Source organism: Limanda limanda, chromosome 7 (genome assembly GCF_963576545.1).
Source record: "Limanda limanda chromosome 7, fLimLim1.1, whole genome shotgun sequence".
NCBI classification, from domain to species: Eukaryota; Metazoa; Chordata; class Actinopteri; order Pleuronectiformes; family Pleuronectidae; genus Limanda; species Limanda limanda.
The window spans coordinates 26,121,671-26,140,240 of NC_083642.1; the positions used below are offsets into that span (position 1 = coordinate 26,121,671).

An 18,570-nucleotide genomic window follows, 5' to 3' on the forward strand; every position below is an offset into this window, starting at 1 on the left:
GTTCACATTATTCGAATAACTGTCTTTAGATACTCTTGGCTTTAAATAGGAAATAATAGGAAAATTATTTGGCTTCCTTATAACTTGCCTGTGGGTCTGGCACAATATATAGTAGACCATGGCTTTATCTGTGTGCCAAGCCTGTCTCGCACCAACAACGATGCCACATTCAAAGTCTCCTAAATCCCCTTTTATCCATTACATAACATTACATTTCATTTAGCTGACGCTTTTATCCAAAGCGACTTACTATAAGTGCATTCAACCCCGAGGGTACAAACCCAGAACAACAAGAATCAAGAAAGTGCAACTTCTTCAAAAATAAAGCAAAACTAAAAAAGTGCTATAAGTAAGTGTCATTAAAATGCTACTCAATTGTTAGTTGAGTAGCTGCCCCCCCCCCCCCCATTTTATTTATTTTATGAACAAGCAATTGAACAGGTGTGCCTAATAAAGTGGCCGGTGAGTGTGTGTGTGTGGAAATGCTTCCTAGGACATGACAAATTGTGTGGCACTGCTCCGAACAGTCAGATACACACACATGCACACACATGCAGTCACAGCAGACTTTTGTTCCAAGGAAGAGGCCTGTTGGAAATCATTGAAGTAGCGTCTCTGTGTGTATAATCACTCACCAACATAAACGGGAACAGTAGACCTCATAGGGACAAAAAGGCAAAACCTTTTCACATGTCCTGGTTAAGGTTTTGGTTAGGGCTAACGAATGAATTTAATTCAATGCAAGTCAAGTTAGCTGCATAAAGCTGTCCGTGTGTACAGATATCTTTTTGACGAACATTTTGAGCCTAGAACCTGACATTTTGTCTGGTCCTCACTCTCTGACCTACTTTCAATGGGGTGTGTAAACGTTTAGACTTGGTTTTAGGGTGAGAGTTTGAATTTGGATCAGGTTTAGGATATGGTAGTGATTTAGGCATTAAGTTGTGATGGTTAAGGTGTGTGAGTGTGTGTTTGTGTGTCTGTGTTAGCACAAACACATTCTGAAGCTGTTTGTGGTTTGTGTGTCTGTTTTTTGTCCATTTGTGTGATTACATGTGTGTGCATGTTGGGGTTAGTGTCATTATGGCTGAGAAAAGGCTATTGGTGTAAATGAAGCACCCCATGACCGCTGACACACACATCCACACACTTTGCATTAAGCAGCACCAACACACAAACACACACACAAACACACACACACACACACACACACACACACACACACAAACAAAGGCTACATTGGCAAAATGTCGTTGTGTGCTTATGTAGCAACACACTAACACTTATGTCCTTGTGAGGACATGCATTCACATCAGAAAGTCTCTAGCCCTTGGCCTACCCTTAACCATCACAACTAAATTCCTAACCCCAATCCTGACACTTACTCTAATTCTACATCTAAAACCAAGTCTTAACCGTCAAACAACCCAATGCTTTGACAATCATCCAAAACATCCTCACTTCCCTAAAATGTCCTGTAAGTTCCTATGGTCAAATCATTCCTCACAAAGATAAAAGTATGAATACACAGACCAACAAAAGCACACACAATTGCAACTCAGTGGTTAAGGCTCGTCCAACATCATAACCTGGTGTGCAGGTTGACGATGACCGCGTCTTCAGGCAGGTCTTTGATTGGCTGCTCGCTCGTGTCTGCTGCTCTGTGGTAGGTGCTCTCACAGCTGCTTTGAGGCGACTCAGTAGGAGCCTTGTACAGGACGCTGGCTAACACAAAGACGATTGTCCCCAAAACCTGACAAAGACAGTGACAGATGATATTTGTGAGGAGATAAAATACACAGAAACACAATGGCCTTTAACGATTTAAGCCAGGGGTCTTCAATGTTTTTCAGACCTACTATATATATTGTATAAAATTGTATTTTATATTAAACTGGGCCTAGTGCCATGTAAAAACATAGCTACACTGTTATTGTGCAGTCTCATGCTGTGAGTGAATCGGTGCCCAGCTTGAGAGAGCTCCTGTGTGTCGCTGAATGTGTGCATTGCTGACTGAAGGATAACGTCTTCTGCCTCCATTTATCCGTTCACTACAAAATGTTGGATTCATGTTAATGTGTATTTACAGACATTTAAATTCTTGAAAAAATATCGGTTGAAATAATAAATTAAAAAATTGTCTAATCAACCAAAAAATTTGCGACCCCCCCCCCCTGCAGTACTTCCGCAGACCCCTAGGGGTCGCCGTCCCCGGATGAAGACCTCTGATTTAAGCACATAAACTGATGCTCGGATTAATTTATGGAAAACATCGATCCCCTTTTTTGAGAGTGAGATGAGAGGATAGAAAAGTATATCTGTCTGAAGCCAGAGGCAAGACACAACTACTTTTTCCAAATCTGTTCATAGTGCATCTTTTTTAACAGAGTTAGAGTCTAACGTTTTTTACAAACCCAGTTTAGCCGACAGAGCGTTCTGCTCTTTCTTTTTTAAGAAATGAGTCAAAAACATTGCCTCAAGTTTTTGATGCAAAAATGGACATAGGGGACAATCAACTGTTTAGCAGCCAGGAGTTGTCTCAGAAAATCCCGATGGGGAACAGCCTGAAAAGTTAGTTTTTAAAGTGAGTCTCTACTCAATCATCTGTCAGCAGAATTTTTTTGCAGTGTCACGTTTAAAATCTGGCTTAAACCTGGATAAGATGTCCATTCCGATGCTACAGACAGACATCATGGGTTTTTCAAGATTTGAAAAAATTGCTGGAAACATTTAGGAAAATGTAAGTACACAACTCTGGGAATACATTCTGTGCCGAGAACGCAGAAAAGTTACATATTATCTAACCATTTTCAAATATCCAAAATCAATTTACTAGGACTGAATAAGCGGCCACAGTACATGATGCAGACAATTGCTCTGAGAGTTCATAGCTCCGCCCAGGTCCTATCTTACCATGTTAAAGTTAAAGTTAAAGTCCAAGGATCTGGATCTGCTCCAAAAATGTTTTGAGTTTTTACTTGGGTCATGCAACACCCATCCACAAAATTTCAAGAAAATCATTTTAGTCGTTTTTGCGTAATTCTGTAGTTTTTCGCGTAACAAACAGCCATTAAAACATAACCTCCTTGGCAGAGGCAATAAAGCATTACCTTACAGCCAATACCAGCTCCCAGTATGTACAGGCTCATGGCTGAGTTCTGATAGATGTAGCAGGAGCCCCGCTCACCGCACTGATCCTGCCACAGTAAGCAGGAGATGTCAATCACTGAGCCAAATGCTATGGGTCCTGGAATACTCCCTGTGAAGAGAGAAACATAGTTTGGGTAATCTTTGCACAAGTGTGAAGTAGGTTAAAAGAGGCATGTTATGCTCATTTTCAGGTTCATGGCTTTCATATGGGTTACTACTGTCTCTTTAATGCCCCCCTTATGATAAAGCTCAGTCTGCTGTGATTGGCAAGCTGTCCCACTGTGGTGTGATTGGTCCACCCCTTTCAGCAGTTTTGGGAAATGTCGGCCTCCACTCTCGCTGAACTTGGCATTGTTAGGAGACGGGACAGTGTATGTCAATGTGGGGTTATTTTGAAATCAAGTTACATCACAATTCGGCGGAATTTGCAGACCTTTTCAAACCCACAGAGCTCAACAGCGTGGTTCGGGAAGTCAAAATCCCATTCGCTTTCTGAGTAGAGATTTTGAGTATCAGCCATAATAACCTAACCATCCAAGATAAACTTACTACAATCTTCAAGATAATGAAGCAATGTTATATTCTTCTGTAGGAGACCCAAGTATGTATGTATGATTTCATCAACTGCATTTTGTGTTGTATTATTTACATCAGAAGTACTATACTACCAATCCATGGCTGTATTAGCAATGTCTCTTTGATTTCACGGAAAAACTGTGAAATTCATGAGTTTTTATTTCAAACATGCTTCCATTTTCTAATATATCTTTCTAAAAGCAAATCTTTTATGGTCAGGATTTATTTCGTTGTTGGTTGATCTGGTTTCAGGCTCAAACCTCTTTAAGCCTTTTTGACTCTGAAAACTGAAAAACCATCATATGTCTCCTTTTAGCACTTTGCCTGTAAATTTAACTCAACCCTCACAAGTTTACTTACCAAATACACGCATAAGAATCCACTGGATGCCAAGTGCAAAGGATCTCTGGCTGTCTGGTACACACCTACACAGCACAGTGTTGGTCAGACATGTAAGCACACTGTACTTCAGACTCCATTACAATACAGTTTGACACTTTGTCCTGACAGTAACACCCTAAGTCTCCCTGCCTCTTACTACAACAGACACTAGGTCACTCATGAAATGTTGTTATACGAGATCAACTGTTTTACCCATCTCTCACCACTCCTTGATAGCCTTTATTTACAGCGAGGTATTTTTTATCCTGCATAAATAAAGGGCGGCATTGCCCTGAGATTAAACCCAGGCCTCCCATTTGGCAGGAAATCCCTCAGTGTTCCATCATCATTATGTTACGTAAATCTGGAGATATAATCAGTGTCTGTGGATCAAGCTCAAGACTGTAAATAAAGATGAACGATACGTGTCCACTTCCTCCCACTGTACTTAATGAAGCCCAAATATCCCAGATACGGGTACATACTTTAGCTGCTTGGCCGCAGAAACATTTGTGTTTACTCGTGCTACTAGTGTGAGTAAGGGGACGGTCACACCCATGCAAATGTAGCAGTGGGGAATCTTCCTCCCATTCAGTTCCAATCTGTGCAAATAAAACATTTGCTTCCTTTGGCAAACTTGATCTCAAGCTTTGATCTGTGTCATTCCCCATGCAGTAACGCGAGTAAACACAACCTGCGAATATTCGCCTGTTCTGTCACTGTCTTCTCCAGGAGCTGTGTCTGGATGTGGTTTGTAGTGATACGTGAGGCTGACCACTCGCTGGTGAGATGACCCGCTAGCTTTGGTTGGTGCCATTTCATGCAAGTTCAAGGCTGAATTGCAGTGGAAAGGTCACTTTACTCCAGTGAGGACTACATCTCTTATACTCCATGATAAAAGTATTGCTGATGTGTGTTGACGTGTGCTGACATGCACCCACAAATGGCAGAGAGTCTGCGTCTTGGGCTGGGTCAAGACTGTAAGGCGGCCGGCAAAACATGTTAGACTCACAGTCACACCTAGACCCAGGAGCAGTGAGCAGCATCTAACACTATCCAGAAAATAACCATCATATTTAGTTTAATAAAAAGATACATGATATTAAATTGATTGATAACTGAGAGAGGCTTGCAGGGGGGTCCACCCACAAAAAATGTTTCCCAAGAGGGGCAAGAGGCACTACAAAAAAATAAAAAAAGAGGGGAGTCTCCTTTGTGTCCTGTAAAGTGAATCTGACCTGATAAAGTTTGTAAGTAGAGTTAGGTAGACTTAATGAGTTTAAGTTTATGCCAAGAGGGCAATACCAAATTCAAGCTTGGGTTGACATAAGATTATAAGCACATGAGTGAAAAAGTGCCCCTGTTTCCAGCCCGGAAGCCAAGTCACTTTTGAGTGAGATAAAGCCTGACTGCATCTGTACTGATAGGGGCCGACATTGCTCAGCGTTGGCTGCAGGAGGGAGAGAGGGGGGATGTGGCTTTGGCAACAGTGCCAGGGAGACGAGTTGGATTGTGCACAGGTGGTCAATGTTGAATAATCACTCCCTCCCCATTATCAATAGTAGCGTGCTGTGACTGGTCAAAGGTTTTTAGTTTCAATAAGCAGTTCATAATATTAAAAACAGTAAATGAAAATTATAACCACTATAATCAGTATAATCACAACTGAAAACATTTAATATATGTTAAATGTTTTAAAATTACAATCAAAATTGTCATGACGAAAATAATATACTGGTGTTTGAATGTCCTTCCGGTTATACAAACATTTGAAATTGCTGGATTTTGTCATTTTCTGTGCACTGTGGTTTGTTCAAGAGTTTTTGCTGAACTGTAACACTTGATGCTGAGTTTGTTGATTTGTAACATCAAATTCTGCTTTAAATGTTGACAAAGTTTGTGATTGCGTGTATTGGTTTTGATATCTTTTGTTTGGAGCACTGTTTTGTTGAGCAGATCACCATTGGGTGTGGCTGAGGAATGCATTAATTTTGCATTGTTCTGCCTGGGACTGTGAAAGTGTTGGATTCCAGGTTGAGACTGCTGTTTGTGGTCTGTGTCATTGGGACTCATAAAGTCAGTGTTGGCTGCAAGCTTTATATTAAAGGTCGATTGACAGGGCAGTTGTGTTCATTTTATATTTGTATTTTGTGAGTATAGCGCCCTTTCAAGTGAATTTGAAGAGGTTGTATTATAAGTTTGGGGGAGATTGCACTGTGTGACATTGAGAGCCGGTAACAGGGCGTGGTGCATTGCTGAGACAGAGTATGCATTGCTGGTCAGAACAAGACAAGGAGCTGCAGTTGTATTAAAGTGTAAAACAATTAAATGATACACACTATATGCCCAAGATATAGTGCTATAAGAGTTTTTTATTATAAAAGATAGAAAAACATAGTACTGCCCTTGCTTTGTATCATCCTGTGTTGTTTGTGTTGTTAAACCTTGTGTGCACAACTAAGGAAAAAGATCGAAATTGTAATTCATCAGTGCATTGTGAAATCACATTAACCCACAGTAACCTGGGTTTAAATCTAAAACAGCCTGTAGTCAAAATATTTAAATCACAAGACTTGCTCAAATTAATAAAAGCTGTAATTGTCAAATTATCCAAAAAATGATCATCTAAATTCATGAATACTGCGACAATATGGGTACACCATTAGTTGTCCCGGAAATAAGATATCCATCAAAGAAAACAGACAATAAAAAAATGTCTGAAAAATGGGAGAAACAAACTAAAGGGTAGGACCCATTGCCAAAGTGCAAACTTGGCTGCAGTACGGGATAAACTCCCAGTTAGCCCTGTCAACACAAGACACTTGGAAAAGTGCACACACAATTGGCTCGACAGAGAGATTATACACGTACACACTAAGTGAGACTGGAAATGTAGCGTGCACTCGGGAAAGTCAATACACGTCTGCACAGGTCAGCAATATTGTTATCAAGGAGTATAAGAGATGAAGTTCTTTCTGGAATTAACAAACCTTTCCACTGCAATTCAGCCTCAGTGTGATCATGAGCAATCTTCTTCAACATTATTAAAATTGGTTTTAATGAGTAATAACAAAAATTCCCTGAAAGAGAGGTAATTTTTTAATTAATCTTACTATGCAGGCTACAACCAGAATTGACACCTCAGACACCGTCTTTTTTAATTATTTCAAAATGGCCAACTACCTGAGTGTTGCGGTGAGCGCTGGGATGCTACAGAGGAACGTAAAGAAGATAATGAGGAAAATGAAGGACAGGAGAACCGGCATGTAGTGGCAGGAGCTGCCACACTTCCCTGCCAGAGCAGAGCCTGCCTTGCCCCAGGACGCGTTCCCCACCACACAGCTACATCCAGAATACACCTGAAAACACACACACCATGAGCAGATATACAGGCACCTCCTCTAAACAGTGGCTGAAAGCTTCTTGTTTAGTAGTGAAGTTTTTTACGGGTTGCTGACAGAATATGTTATTTAACAAGATGTGAAATCATTGGTCTAATTGATGCAACTGGGCAATTGGATGCTGCACTCGTATTTGTAGATAATATATATTAATATCATTATAATATTATGTATTGTACATATGCAGAGTACTTAAGTAAACGTACTGAATATTTTGTTCACCACTTACTGTGTGGCACAGTGTCGCACTGCAGTGTAAGAATAATACACACAATGATGTCAATAATCATCAGGGGCCTCATTTATAAAACATTGCTTAAGATTCATACTTAAAGTCTAAGTTCGCACAAAAGCCCAAAATGGGCGTATGCAAAAATATATTGAAGGCAATTTTCCTTTTATAAATCACACTCCACCTGGCAACATGTGTATGTGGATCTGCCTCAAAGTCCATCCTCTACACACTCACAATCAATCATAAATTGCCAATGCAAATCATCTCATGATTATTAAGTTATTCTACTGACCATATCGCCTTTTATATTGAATCATGGCATCAAGCGATGAGAAGAAGAAGTAAAGCGTTATTGTGAAGGAAGGTGAAGAAAGACAGAGTTTTTAGTGGCCACAGCACTGACGCGCTAAGTGGTAGCGCGTTGCTAATGCTGTTATCTATGTCCTAATTTGGAAATGGAAGTTTATATAATATATGAAAACTACAGTCACACTCGTGATACAGGCACAGTGTTATAGAATATGTTATTAAAACAACTATTAATCAATTGGTTCTGTAACTGTTATTTTTTGCTATTTTACTATAATTTACTTTAGTTGTTTTATATTGTAGATTCTTATGGAGCAGTTATGTAGCAGGAGCACAACTAACACCGTTGGTTTCGATGTTAATGATGAAGTGGATCAATAATCTTCTTCAATTCACCTCCTCACGTCTGCATCACCACTTTTCTGTCTCTAAAATGTTTGTACGCATTGGTTAAAAGGTATAAATGAGGCCCCTGGTGATTTATAATTGTTAGGAGCGTCATCCTGAATATGAGCAAAACTGGGACACTGCTATGCCAAGGTGTCCCCAATTTGTCGAAGTGTCACTGTCCATTAACAACTGCAAAAACAACAACGATATACAACTTTATATTTTCCCTTGTTGGCTGTTTGAAGTTGCCCAAACTGTCTTAGATCCTCAGAAGTAAAATGACAAGAGCACTGTGAGTACTGTACCTGTCTGCCAGTGGAGTGTTGGGTGTGGTTGATGGAGCTGCAGCCAGCGTGGCAAGGGGAGTAATACATCACACCGTCTGCCCCACACACAGGGTCATACAGCTCTCTGACACAGCCACAGTCTGCATTACAGCCCACCGTCAGGTCCTCCTCGGTAGAAGAGCTTCAGACATGAAGGGAAGGACAGACAGAAGTGACAAGGGTGAAGAAGGGATCAAAACAGAATAAGCATGAGAGAGACAGATGCAAACACACAGACAATACAAACAGGTAGAGAGGGCAAACAAGTCATTAGTCGGTATGAATTTGCTTGTGAATGATTTCTCATTTTTGCTCTGTGATAATAAATATCTTCTGAAGTCACTAGTGTAAAAGTGGGAATGAGTTAAACTACATCAGGACATCTTGGTAAATTAAATGAAACCTATGATTACTCTTTACATCAATTGGGTTAAAGGATTTACGTAAATAAACACTGTTCACCTGTTCCTATGGTGCAGGTTGCTGGGTTTGTCATACAGGTGTTCGTACTGGTCCAGTTGGTGTTGCTCCATGAGACCAAAATGGTACGGTGCAGTGACACCAGCCATCGGCACGTTTGGGCAGTGGATGAGAAAGACGAAGACGGTGAGCAGGCTGGTCACTGTGCACATAATACAGAAGTGAATGATACCTCTACAACGCAGCTTCAGCCTTTTCACGATGTAGCCGCCCAGGAAGGTGCCACCACCTCCTGCTGGTACCACCATGTATCCTGGAGATTGGAAAGAGAATAAAGACCCACGCTGTCAGGCTACTGTCTCACTCATAGGTCAGAATATGAAGAATTAAGAATTACGAAAAACTTGAAGTAAAAAAAAAATGAATTTCATAATAATGGGATTCAATGGATCCAGCACATGTTGTATAGGAACTACAGTTACCACCCTGCCAGTGCAGTTTCACTCTACATAAAACATTTAAGAATCATATGAGGTCATCATGACCTTGACTTTGAAATCTGTTCAGTTCATCTCTGAGTCCAAGTCACAACTGATATAAATGTTAAAGAAATTCCCTGAAGGCAGACGTGATATTCCAAGAGGACAAAAACACGTTTTGTATGCCCATCCTGAACTTGACCCTTCTCCAACCAAAATCAAATCAATTAAGCCTTGATTGGAAGAGTACATCTGTACAAGATTTGGAGTCAAAGTGAAAGTTTTTACCCAATTTGAGGAAATTAGCTTGAGGAGCTCCTAAGATGTTTTGAGCCAAAGTGACTTTGACTATTAACCACCAAGATCTAAAATGTCATCATCAATGAACAAACCCACTAAACGGTTCAACCAAATTTGAAGAAATTCCATCAAGGTATTTAATAGAAACAGGGGCGTTTCTAGGATTGAAAGAAAGGGGGGGCTTAGCCCCTAAGGATGCTGAATATTTGCCAAATTTTTTTGGGCTCATTTGGGGCTGCGGATATCCATTGTTTCAGACAGTTCATAGATTGGTTCAATCAGAAAGAGTGTGATATCTTCTAATATCCATCTGGTCAATGAATTGGATGATATACCGGTACAATAGCGTTATGAGGGACACTATGACATTTAGTTTTCACTAGCATTAACTGATTATACACAAAAACATTCTATAGGCACTGATATTATTGTTTTAAAATACTAGAGATAGATATTAATGCAAAGAATAGAGAGCTGTCGATAGTTATTTCTTACATTTCAAATTTGCTCGTTCACACTCTTGCTCACTGGAGACATTTTCTAACAAAATAGCTAGCTAGCTAGCTTAGTGTTAACATAGCTCATTACAATATTTCCCTTTGCCTCAAGTCAACCTAAATTTAAGCAGGTAACAATCGTTAACAACTACAGATAGCCACATTCTGTAACTACCTGTACTTACAAGTTCACTCTGTGCATCGAGCTAAACTCCTTGGCTGTAATCCTGCTGTCTTGATGAGAGACGTTACTTGGCAGAGTGAGAAAGCCAGTGCAGCAGCAATGCAGACTCCCCAAGGTCCTAGTGCCCTGTCTTTTATTGTTAAGTATGATGAGAGCCTGTTGGATTGTAATTTTAAAGGAGACCTATTATGCCCATTTTACCACAAGTTGATATGGTTCCTTGGGGTCTTAATGAAATGTCTGTAACATTTTTTGGTCAAAATACCACAAGAATCATTTAAAACAGCAGCCATTTTACCCTGTCTAAAACAGCCCTCTTCAGATTGACCTGTTTTGAGTCTCCTCGCCCCGCCCCCCTCTCACCACCCCGCCCCCCCTGTCAATCACACACACACACACACATCCACTTTCACGTCTTAAATCTCTCCTTAGCATATTTAAGGTTGTTAAAATAATTTTAAGTCACTGTCCTACACATATATTTCTGTATTTGTTTGTTGTGTTTCTTCATTGAAGCTACAATTTTAAAACTACAACACCTTCTGATAAGGATGTACATTTATTTAAATACATGCATTAGATATGTGTGTATACAGTATTTAATTGTATGTGTATATTTATTCATACAGGGCATATATACACAGACACACGCACACACACAGACACACACACAGATAGACACAGACACACGCACACACACAGACACACACACACACACAGGCAAAGGGATGTGGGGGCTAGCTTTGGAAGCTAACACTGCTGCAACTTTTGCGGCAAAATGCACTTAAAACCCCGGGTATGAGTCTATTATAAAGCAAGCGACGGAGGCGGCAACGAGCTGCTGGTGACCGGCACCGGTCGGGGTGCGTGGAGCAAATCTGTAAGAGCCACAAAAGTTATAATGCACAGCTCTCTCCCCCCCCCTCCTCCTCCTCCGCTTCGCCACCCGGGCGCTGAGCGAGCCCCCGGCACCGGTACAATGCAACCGGAGACCGGGGGGGGGGGTTCCTTGAACACGTTCCGGTGCTAGTTTCTAACAAAGACAGACACACACAGAAGCTACGAGTCGGGTTAGCCTCCGAGTGCATTGTTTTCTATGTAAACGTGCTGCATGCTCGGGACGCCACACACACACACACACACACACAAGCAAGACTCCGAGAGCATTGCTCCTCCACTCCGGACCCTGGGATCTCTCCCCCCACCTCCCAGTCCGATGCTTCCCGGGTGGGGGGCCACATGCAATACTGCTGTAAATACGTTCACAAGCAACCATTCCAGAAAGTGCTGGAGCTCTAAACACAAACTAGCAGCTAGCTACCGTTAGCTCCCTGCTGATACACGTAAAGCATCTAAGTGGCCACAGCGGCAGAGACACGGTCCCCAACACCGGGACGTCCCCGGACTAGCGTTAGATCCCGACAAACAGCTGTTTCTATTTATTCATGCTGCTTCTACCGGGGCAAAACACACACACAGAAGCCAGCGTTAGCTGCTGCTGCTACCCGTAAACACACACTGACACCAACAAGTCACAGCCAGCTGAGGTAACAGAGGCACATAGTCCCGAGCATCAACACAGCTCCGAAGCTCCGCAGCTCCTACCTGGAAAAAACACCAACAGCTCGCGGTGTCTCCCGGCTCCGGGTTCGCGCTGCCGGGCTCCGGGCTCCGGTGGTGGCTGCCGGGCTCCGGTGGTTGCGCCGGGCTCCGGGCTACGCGATGGCTCCGGGCTACGGTGGTGCGAGGCAGCTAGTGGAGGCAGCTAGTGCGAGCCGGAGCGCGGAGCGGAGGTCCGGTCGGAACTCCGGCCGGCGGAGCTCCCCGGCGTAAACAAACACATCCACCAGAAGCGAGCAGCTGACATGGAGCCAGCAGCCCCCGTGCGATCCCGGGCTGAGGAGGGAGCTGTGGCAGGTAACTCACCCCAACCGCAGGCTCTGTTTCCTCCGCCTTTCACCCAGCTCCCTGGCTGGTTAGCTCTGTCTTCTGAAGCTGGAGTCACATGAACAGCTTTGTGAGAATTTGTGCAGCCCAGCCCTGAGCCTCTCAGTGGTTTCATGCTGCTAGTTTGCTTATCCAGGTGTTTCTAAGGCTTGCAAGAATGCAATGGCGGCTGGCCGGACACCATGGAATAAAGTGGGTGGTTCTTAAATCTTTGGTGGTTCCATCTATTGGTGGGATAGATCTATGGGGGAGTGGGTTTTGGGCGTGTGACGTACATCAGACCAATAATCCCATTGGACGCACTCTCGCACATAGCTTCTGACATAGTTGAAACACAACAAATCGCGGGGGTTGTTTTTTTCCAGAGTTTTTGGGACGGTAGACATGCCAGATACCCAAAATAACGTGTAGAAGCACTACAAAAGTGGCATTTTCATAATAGGTGCCCTTTAAGTGGGAGAAAACATACAAAGCAGAAACGCACTCACATATGTAGCATGTTAGAGTTATAAATAACTTGTCCATGTGTAAAACAATAGTTTAATTTAAAAAAAAAAAAAATTAAATTTTTTTTTTTTTTAAATCCCAAAAATTATTTGGGGGGGCTGAAGAACATTTTAGGCGGGCTTCAGCCTAGAAACATAATGCCTCCAGCAACTTGTGACCAAAATCATTTTCTGGAATAAAAATAAATGATTGAACCAACCCAAAAACCTTACAACAAATGCAACAGCTAATTATGCTAATACAGGTTTGATGCCGCCAACATCTCAAAGGGGACAGATTGGTTTTCAATAGTCTGAGGTTCTCTGATTGAAGGTTTACACTTGATTTTACGTCTTTATCTGTCACTTACCAAACAATGTAGCAGCCTCTGATGCACTGAGACTGAGCTGAGACTCCAAGAACTTTGGACTAAAGGTGGACATGCCAGTGATGATGATGGCCTCAGTGGCTCCAGCCAAGCAAAGAAACAGGAAAGTTGGATTCTTTAAGAGCAGCAGCACCGATCTGTGGAGGGAGAGAGTGAGAGACGGTAAGAGGCAGCACTGAGCACCACCACTGAATGAACTTTTACTTCCTTTTTAATTAAACTAGTGTAGTAGAAAATTAACTAAGCAAGGTTGAAAAAGTATTTTGTATTTGGACAGTAAGTGTTTGAAGCCTTCTCAAGAGACTTTGATGACTTGAGCTGTTTTATGGTCGGAACTGTTTATGACGTCAATACAGTGAGACCTTTGGCGACTTGATTACCCACCAAAGGAAGGAGTGTATCTCTTCTTATCAGCTCAGGAAACACATGTGAATCAGCTGTTATGTTTAGTTTCCTGTCCTTCCCCCACCCATGGAACCTGTCTTGATTGAATCAGAGAGACAGCCCTATCCCCTGGTATATAAGACCCTTGTATCTGACTGTTCTGCATCTTCACTCTGAGTTCTTTGGGACTCCCTGTGTTGATCCTTTCTGCAGAAAGCCCCTTATTAAATACACGTAGATAACTTTGTTGTTTCCAGCCTCTTGTATCTCCAGAATTCTGCCACACTAGTCCCCTCTAATCTCAACAGCCATGAGACGTTTCTAATAGATCACAAGATCCAAAGATAAATCATCATTATGTTGCACAATGTGCCGTGATTATGGGCTGTAGTCCCCAGTGCTTAAGAGATGACATCACACTGTGGGTGCTGAGCTCATAGTAAACGCTGTAGTAAGCTGACACTGACATGCCTGACGGAGAAGGTGACAAATGTTTCCTTTGGTATTTGAATTGATGTGAAGAATAGACATAACATTACATTTCATTGACCTGACGCTTTATCCAAAGCACAGGAGGTTATTTATTGTAGCTTGGCGCATTTACTGACATGAGGAGCAGTGGTATCAGTGGAAGGAGCAGTAATTAAGATCTGATCGCAGTTGTAACTCAGTCAAATCTATAATTTTGGCTCTATTTCTGTTATTTTTTTATATTATTAATGGCACAAAAAGGCTGATTCTCCAACCCATCTACACTACACCCATAACACCTCCTCTACTGCCCTTTTGTTATGGAGGTAAGTCTACTACCTTGGCATGTCTTTGACTGATTTGCCAAACTGAGGGTCTGATGCTGTGTTGTTGCTTCCGTCCTTAAGCTGGTGGGCCTCAGACACCCGCATTGCCATGTACTCCTGAGCGCCTGCAGGAAGAGTCAGAGTAAATTAATGATAAGTTGAAACTGGACAGTTTATTTCCTTTATTTATTCACAAGGTCTTTCATTTTGGGAGCATTGCTTCTTTGTAACATGTTCAGTTTCTGTAAGGTGTTTACTGAAAACTCTGTCCTCTCCCTGAAAAAGCCCCAGCCCATGAGTAAATTTGCTCTGCTCCTGCTCAAAACTGTTGGAAACTGTGCACTCATATCATGAGATCATGTTGGGTGGGGAATTCTAAGGTCATTTCACAAAAATGTCTGAGAGTAGAAGTTTGGCAAATGGGCACAAGCAGCGTGGGATGAGAAGTACTCAAACTGACGCACAGGAAATTTAGTCCAGAGACAGTTTACCTGAGAGCAGACAAACAGTTCTGAGCTGGAGCAGAGCAAATCTGTGCATATAAGTGAGGGAAAGTTGAAGTTTGAGTGAAGACGTAAACAAAATCTGAATGTGAAATTAGTAAATAATTCTCTCAAAATAAGAAGACTGCACTCTATAAAGATAAAGATAGGAGAGAAACTCATTAATATGACTGCTCTTATGCGTCTTTACTTCACTGTAAGAAAGTGAAAGAGAAAGGGAGTGTGTGGGTGTGTTTGTACAATGGGGGGTGAAAGGAGTGGTACCTGGTAGCTGACGTGGGTAGCCTAGGATAGGGAAAGCTACCAGTACACCTGCTGCTCCTCCTGCAAGGAAGCCGATCCACCAAGCCCCGACCCACAGAGGGTTTTCTGGAGTCATCTCAGTCCTGTAATTATTATATATATATAATATCATTTACACAATAAATTATTCACATATTTATTCCTGAACAGTTGATTAAAAAAAATGTATTACCTATTTATTTAATAGTTTTTTTTATATTATTTTTTATTATTTTACTCTGTATCTCATCAGCACTTCTAGTGCTTTTCTATTTGAATCTGCGATTAACAGCAGACTCACAATAGATGGATCTCTTCGTAGATATTCAGGAAGTAACCTCCCAGCAGATAGCCCGCAGCAGGACCCAAGATGCCCGCAGTGTAAAAGATTCCTGTAAAGAGCGAGAGCAACAGAAAGAGGTGTGTCCTTACAGTCACTGCATACTCCCTGTTTCCTGTTATTTGTCCTACAGGAAAGACCCATTGGTCTTTGCACTCTGTATCTACAAAGTTGATGTTTCATGAAAAAAATAGTGGATTGCAGTGAGAAACTCAGTTTGTGAGTTTTGGTGTAAGATTTCCCTTCAGTCACACTGTACTGTGCAGCTATTTGAAATGGGCAAACAGGGCAAAGCGCTTAGGAATGTTTTGAACTACAGCTGTTGAGAGAGAATGCTGATGTGTGAATATGAGTCATGATGACATGTAAAAAAGAGAAATTACAGGTGATGGCAAAACTACAAAAAATGGCACTGTGTTGGTGAGGGTAAAGGAGACAGTCAGCAGCTTTTCCTCTGTGTCTATGAGCACACACTGCCTGAGACAGTTGTAATTTCTGTCACAAATAAAATGTTCACTTGCAACAGCTTTTATAAACAGTTAAATATGTAAGTAATAATTATAATGACTCTTGCGATTTGAAAATCAGATTCTTTCAAATAGTTATTTCTCTTTTTAAAATGAGAAAACCATCCTCTGCATTTTGCAGCAGATAAAAAAAATACAAACATACACAAGATATGTACACAAAGGAAAAAGCGGGAGCCAAAGAAGAACAAGATTACTACATTTAAGTGAAAAATAACTTTATTCAAGGCCCAATCCCATTTCACCCCTTGGCCCTACCCCTTGTTTTCGAGGGTTGCCTTGCCACTTGAAACAGAGTCACAAGGGGTAATCGTTGAATTCCTCCCCTACGAATTGGGACAGCCCTTTAAGAAGCCGTTACATCATCAGTAATCGTTATGAAAAGCAGACACATAATCAGTAATCGTCGATACGACGTGACGTAGTTTACCGGGGATGCCATTGTAATAACATTGTTGAGATCTTAAATAAACAGATGTTCTGTTTGCAGTTACTAAAGTGACGAACCTATAATATCCAAATAACATCTATGCTAATGCAGACATGACATTATGTACAAATACGGGATTATCATGCAAAAAGAAGTTTGCTAGCATGCTTTTTTTAAATGACCATAATACATTGAAATTATATTAAACCAAAATACTACAATAATTATCGTAATTTTGTAATCCTTATTAATGGATAACATACTACATTTGTGGGTCTCTCCCAGTTTGCTGGTGATTCTCAAGGTATTCTTGGTACACCTTCGTTTAAGGTGAGGGTCTGAAAGATCGCTGTTTCGAGGCCTTTAGAGTCCTACCCCTTTGCCCTCCCCCTCTGCCCTCCCCCTTGGCCCTCCCCCTCTTTCCCAACAGGTATTGGGACAGCAGTCCCCTACACGTGAACACGCAAAACGAAAGGGATTTAGGGCTAAGGGGTGAAAAGGGATTTAGGCCAGTCATTCATTTTCTTAGTTATGCTTTAAAACATTTGGTATAAACAATCCAATGGAAACATGCTCTGCTGAATGCATTACTCATGTCACTCACCTATATACACAGGTGCATAGTTGGAGTGGACGTTCTCATCCAGGTATGTGACCCCTAACGTGTAGAGAGGTGTAGCTCCCACTCCGTGTAGAAACTGGCTTAGCATGAACACAAACCGGTAATTGGACAATCCTCCCCCCTGCTTGTCCTGGCAAGGGCTGGTACGGTTGGCAGAACACATTCCTGCTTGTTCGAGCACACTGACCTCGTAGGGAGGTGTAGTGAAGTGAGGTAGGGAAAACACCAGGGAACCCAGTGCCATGATCAGCACCCCCCATCCCAGCCAGCGAGGCTTGTGCCCCGTCCCACCAAAGTAACTGACGAAGGCCAGACAAATGCATGCAGCAATGTCGTAGGAGCTGGCGATGAGGCCAGACTGGTAGCTGTGCATGTCAAATCTCTTCTCAATTGTTGTGATCACTGTGTTAATAAAGCCGTTGACTATCATCCCCTGGAGGAAACTTGCAGCACAGAGGAAAATCAGGACCCAACGAGAGGTGTTGAAAACTTGAATAGCTTTGGGTGTCAGAGACCCCCAGCCACACAGCTGATCCACGTCAGTGGAGTTAGGCTTTAATCCCATGGGAGTCTCTGCATATGGTTTGGCTTCCACCCCATATAGCTGCCCGGGGTCTGTAGAAACCCCAGTAAAAATATCGGGCCGGATTGGACCATCAGCTCTGGGGCTGCTGGGGCCTGAGCCTATGGGGCTGCCTGTCTGGGAATCCAATGGACTGGGGGTGTCCAGAGAGGGACCCCCGCTGAAAGGGCAGTCCTGTTGGTCCAGGAGCTCCTGCTTGGAACTAAAGGAAGCGTCGGCATTTAACAAGATTGGCATTGCCCTTGTGAAGGCAGTGTGAGAGTCCAGTGGCAAAGATGGAAGATACACACGGAAGGCCTTTGAACGGGCTAGACAGAGTAATATGTAAAAAAAATATTAAAAAAATTGTATACATAAAAAACATAAAAAAGGTCAAGCTGAATCAGCTGAATCAGGCTGAATATCCGGTGGTCAGGACTCTGCCGGGCTTCTCTCTGAATCTATGGATCTATTCTTTGCTGGTATGGTGTAATCCACGAGTCCACAGTGCGGCTGAGTATTTCTGAAGGCTCTTCAGGTGCTTCTGTTTATCTGAACATGGTTGTACAGGTGTGAAAAGTTGTACTTCATAATCCTAAAAAGAACAAAGACAGAGAGAAAATTAAAGGGATATGGACCAATCACCTTATATAA

At 42.1% G+C, this 18,570-nt stretch overlaps 1 protein-coding gene across 3 annotated transcripts in view; it reads right to left on the reverse strand.

The window, feature by feature from the left end:
* Positions 1 to 394: 394 nt before the first annotated feature.
* The window catches only part of slco4a1 (solute carrier organic anion transporter family, member 4A1), a 33,292-nt gene continuing 15,116 nt past the window's right edge, over positions 395 to 18,570 (reverse strand). For all 3 annotated transcript variants that reach the window (XM_061074327.1, XM_061074328.1, XM_061074329.1), the window contains 11 exons: positions 17,337 to 18,511; positions 15,737 to 15,827; positions 15,418 to 15,539; positions 14,664 to 14,775; positions 13,452 to 13,606; positions 9,231 to 9,501; positions 8,748 to 8,910; positions 7,291 to 7,466; positions 4,087 to 4,151; positions 3,111 to 3,259; positions 395 to 1,753 (listed from right to left, as the gene is read on the reverse strand). In XM_061074327.1, the coding sequence (XP_060930310.1) occupies positions 1,583 to 1,753; positions 3,111 to 3,259; positions 4,087 to 4,151; positions 7,291 to 7,466; positions 8,748 to 8,910; positions 9,231 to 9,501; positions 13,452 to 13,606; positions 14,664 to 14,775; positions 15,418 to 15,539; positions 15,737 to 15,827; positions 17,337 to 18,174 (2,313 nt within the window). In that variant the 5' untranslated portion in view covers positions 18,175 to 18,511 and the 3' untranslated portion in view covers positions 395 to 1,582. The remainder of the gene's footprint in view (positions 1,754 to 3,110; positions 3,260 to 4,086; positions 4,152 to 7,290; positions 7,467 to 8,747; positions 8,911 to 9,230; positions 9,502 to 13,451; positions 13,607 to 14,663; positions 14,776 to 15,417; positions 15,540 to 15,736; positions 15,828 to 17,336; positions 18,512 to 18,570) is intronic.